We start from the raw sequence: 4,613 nt of genomic DNA, 5'->3' as shown, positions 1-4,613 counted from the left end.
CGGATGCAGAAGTGTAGAGAGTGCAACGACGCCGCTCGCACACAATGCATGGGGGAGGGCAGTAATTGAATGAGGCCTTCTGTAGGAGAGTGAGACGGGGGTTGTTGCGTCTATCGGACGCGACCGCCGGGCCGCCTTGAGGCCTTGAGCCTTGTTACAGCTTGTCACATGTCGTGTCAGACGTGTTCGCCGCCGCTGGCTGCTGGCTGCTGGCCCTGCTTTCTCCCCCGCCAAATGGTCCGACCAAGAACATAATTGTAACAGGAGTTGCATTACGTACAAAAGCTATAGAGCAACGGACCACAACCTTTACGGTTGGACACACGCGTGGGCTGCATACCGCCCGTGTAGAGTGGCTGCGGACCGAGGGCCGAAAGGAGGTGGCGGCATTCTTAGCGGGGCGTGTGAGGAGGTGACTGACACGGGCTGCTGGTGTTGGCCTGGCCGGCCTGGGCTTTTGTCTCATCAGTTCATGAAGCCTTAAGGTCCATCAGGCCCGGAAGAGCCGTGTGTGAGAATGGTGTCGTTAGTGTTTCTGGTGGGGGTCGGTAAAGCGAGCGGTGATGTGGATGCTAACAGTCAGATCCAGTAGAGAGAGCCGCGGATGCATGTGCAGGTATGTGTGTGTGTGTGTGTGGACGGATGAAGTGGGTGTGTGGTGGGAGAGGGAGAAGACGACCAAGGAAGACGAGGAAGGCGACAGAGGAAGACAAGGGTGCGTGTGTGTTCAGGGGCGATAAATGCAATGAGGCGTCGAACCCTTTGGAACGTCAACAATCGATCGCGTGTTTGCGGCTTGGGGACATGAGCAGGAGCTGGTGTGCCCCTCTGTCCCCCTCTGCCCACCTGCCTGGCCTGCCCCTGCGCCCACCGGCCGCGAAAACCGAATCTAGGTGCGGCGCAGTGACAATCCCTGAATGCGGCTCCCTGCCCGCCCGGGCCGTTGTGCCCACAGAAAGCGATATCCCACACCCGCAGACCCCAAACCCCCCCCGATTATTATTTTATTATATCATTGTGTGCACCACGTTGCTGCATTGCTGCATGCATATTGCAATTGCAATGCAGGGCTGCAGGACATACAACAATGCGTGGAAGAGAGGATATCTGCGGATATGCTCTGTTATTATGGGTGCTGTGGACGACTGCTATGTTCTGCGCGTTGCTTTCGGGAACAGGGGACACGGGCATGAGGGGGGGTTTGGGGGCACTAAACGAGCAAAGCACGGAGCAGCACCGAGCACCGAGCAGCAGCAGCAGCGGCGGCGGTGTGACACCTGCAATGAGCTTTGGTGCATTGTCTCGTCTCTGCGTCGACTGCCGATCGCACACGCGCTTGTCCGTTTACGTTACCGTGCACACCACCACCCCGCCCGCAAACGACGCTTCTTTGGCCCGGCACGGTGACACACACACACAAACTCTCCCTCTCTCTCGCTGTCCGATCCACCACCATCCTCTCATACACCCCTTCTTCATCTTGCACCATACACACACACACACCACTGCCTTTCGCACACCCACCCACCCACCGTCCCCACCACAAGCATGACGGCACCGACACGCTGCTAGAACCCCATCCCCGGACACCGCTGCAAGGGGGGAACCCATCGCAACACTGACCATCTCGACGGTCGCCCGGTTGCCGACACACCCCTCCCTTCCCATTCCACCCCCCCCCCCCCCTCCCCCCCATCGTCGTCCAGCCATGGCCGCCGTCTCCGCCGCGGGGCCATCGCGCTACGCCATGTCGACGAGCCCATTCGAAGACAACGGGGTGAGTAACCATCCATAGCCCCCAACACCATGAACCACGACCGTCCTTTGTGTGTGCACACATGCGGGGTTGTGCGCTTCATGCGCTGTGCCAGCTGCGACCGCCTTGGGTCCCTCCCAGCCGAGCTGCCGACCAACCCGCCTTCCCGGTCCGCTTCGAACCAACAAAGAGCTAACACACTATTCCAGGCTGTGGAACACCTCCCATCCCCCGTGCTGCCTCCCTCGCAACTGCCGCACGAGTTCGACCTGCTGCCCAACGGGTCCGCGGCATCGGGGTCCGACTCGCTGCGCGCCGACGCGACAGCAAATGGTTCGGCGGCAGGCAGCTCTGCGAGCCTCGGAGTCGAGCGGCGCATACGCTCGACCCCGTCTGCCACGACGTCGGACACGAGCTCCATTCGCAGCGCATCCCTGCACTCGGCCAGCGTGCACTCGTCCACACGAGAACGCGCACTAGGCGGCATATTCGCGCGTCGAGGGAGCGCTCTCCCCAACGGCCGCAGACCCAAGAGTGCGAGCTCGAACCAGTCGAGCTCGCATGTCGCCGACGATGAGTTTGAGATGACGCCCATGTCGCGGTCCAAGAAGAAGCGTATCGTGGAGGACATTGAAAAGCACGTCGACCGCGCAAAGGCGGACGCCGCGTTGGGCAAGTGGAGGGTAAGTGGAATCAACAGTTGAACGAGAACCAAAAGTTGACCCCCGTTTGCAGAGATGGATCGCCGAGCAGCCGCCTCAAGAGGCAGAAGCTCACCCCATCCTCCCCAGCCCACACCTATACAACAACGGCACAATCAACTCAATGTCGTCGAGCGGCTACCACGGCGGCAGCAGCAACTACCACTCTTCCGGCCACAGCCACAACCACTTTCAACCACCAACCGCAGCCTCCCTCTTCCCCCGCTACTCTCAGCTTTCAGAGTCCCACTCGGCGCCGTTCACAGAACACATGAACGGCGACATCCCTCTCCCCAGCGAGGCCGTCATCGCGTCGGCGCGTGGCTCCATTGCCGGCCCCAGCACCCCGCAGTGGGTCAGCGATCCCTCGTCGTCCGAGGCCTCACATGCTCGCCCATTAACCCCCCACTCGACCTTTCCCTCGCTTGTGCCCGGCGCACAAGAGATCTACCTTACCGAGAGTGTCCGCATGCTCCGTGACGTCGAGCTCGCAGTCGACCCAGTCTACTACGACCAGGCTACTGGTGGCTCGCCCAATGCCCGCTCCAGGAGGCTGTCGACCCATCCGCGACTGTCCGACATGGAGAACCCATTCTGCTCAATCGACACTCTGCTGGCCCGGAGGCGTATCCGCCCACTGGTCCTCGAGCTCGTCCAAGCTCTGGGTGCCTACATTGACGCCGTGTGGGCAACCACACACCCAGGGCGTCCATGTCCATGGGCCGGTGTCCCCATTGCCGCCGCCGTGCGCCGCGCCTCGCTTGCCGCCAGCATCCCCGCACCCAAGACGTGGCGGTCGTGGACTCTGACGGCGGCCCGTGAGGCAAAGCGCCAGGGCTTCCTCGCCAACCCGCCAACGGTCAGCGAGGTCGCGTTCTGGGGCTGGGAGATCCGTTATGGGCTGCGCGACATTGACGAGGCCGTCAACCGCCGTAAAGACCTCGGATGGGCCTTTGGCGAGGTCGTCATCCGCGGCCAGTACGGCGACATTCTGCCCGCAAACGTGTTCGCAGCAGACGGCGGCGGAGGCAACTTGTGTCGTCTCCTGAATGACCTCGAAGAGGCATTGTGGTGAGTCAAGCTGTGGCTAATGACACATCGTGTTCGCATACTGACAGCCACACAGGGGCGATGCCATGCCCGCACCCAGTGACTTGGCGTTTGAGCACGACTTCAACTTCAACCCATTCTCAGTATACCGCGAAGGCGACGAGCTCATCGGCGTCGAGACGACCAACCGCGGCATCGAGGCGCGCGAGGCCGAGATGCGTAAAGTCTTTGGCGTCGACTTTTTCCCGGCCGTCTCGGCGAGCCACACGAGCCACACCCTCTCTCCTCTGGGCTTGCCACCGCACTCGCACTCGCCGCCATCCGCGTCCCACCACGCGCCATTACCGCCATCGCGCGGCGCGTCATTCTCCCCCGACGCGCCACCCTCGCTCTCGCTCCCCTCGTCGCCCAAGAGCAAGTATGACGCGTCGCCGCGCACGCCCGCCGACGCGGCCATCCTCGTCATGCCCGACCTGGACTTTGTGGCTCTGGGCGCGCTCCAGGAGATGACCATGGAGGAGAAGCTCGAGCTCGGACGCAGGCGGCACAAGGAGTATCTCGAGCGCACGCGCCTCGAGAACGCCGTGGCGAACGGTACGCCGGGGCTTGCATTATAGATAGAACGGAGGCGAGAGGCGGGGAGGGGGTAGGGGTTTTTTTTTTCTTGTGTGTACGACACCTTCACGACGGAAGAGCAGGCGGCAGAGGAAGAGAGAGCGGGTGCACGGGTGGGGGGCACGAGCATGTGGACGCGCACGACCGAGTCACTATTTTTTATTTTTTATTTCATTTCGCCAAATGTCTTTCTATCCATGTGCCATAATCTAGGTAACTATAGCAAAATGCAGATCACGTCTTGAGTAGAGACAAGCGTGTCCCCGGGGGCAGTCGCGGGTGGGGCAGGTGCATACACACGTGAGGCAAGCGAACAAGGTGGCTCTTGACTTGACTGGTTCGTCAAGGGGCAACCCGCCACACTGCTAATAGGCAAACTCAACACACTAGACGCCAATGACACGAAAAGCGTAAGTACAGTACACGAAGGGCTTTGATATTACGACATCAGGGAACAACGGCGTGCAGACGCCTTGACCACAGACAGTGGT

General features: G+C 61.1%; 1 protein-coding gene across 1 annotated transcript; it reads left to right on the top strand.

Moving 5' to 3' along the window:
- Window positions 1-1,708: 1,708 nt before the first annotated feature.
- On the top strand, window positions 1,709-4,124 carry EHS24_005759 (uncharacterized protein; the record flags this gene model as incomplete). The annotated part of the gene is made up of 4 exons (XM_028621243.1): window positions 1,709-1,777; window positions 1,966-2,439; window positions 2,492-3,528; window positions 3,584-4,124. The coding sequence occupies 4 exons, from the start codon at window positions 1,709-1,711 to the stop codon at window positions 4,122-4,124; spliced, it is 2,121 nt and encodes a 706-aa protein (XP_028477695.1).
- Between the last annotated feature and the right edge of the window lie 489 nt (window positions 4,125-4,613).

Source organism: Apiotrichum porosum (genome assembly GCF_003942205.1).
Source record: "Apiotrichum porosum strain DSM 27194 chromosome Unknown scaffold_3, whole genome shotgun sequence".
NCBI lineage: Eukaryota > Fungi > Basidiomycota > Tremellomycetes > Trichosporonales > Trichosporonaceae > Apiotrichum > Apiotrichum porosum.
The sequence above is the reverse complement of the archived record's forward strand: the minus strand, read 5'-3'. Positions and strand labels throughout refer to the sequence as shown.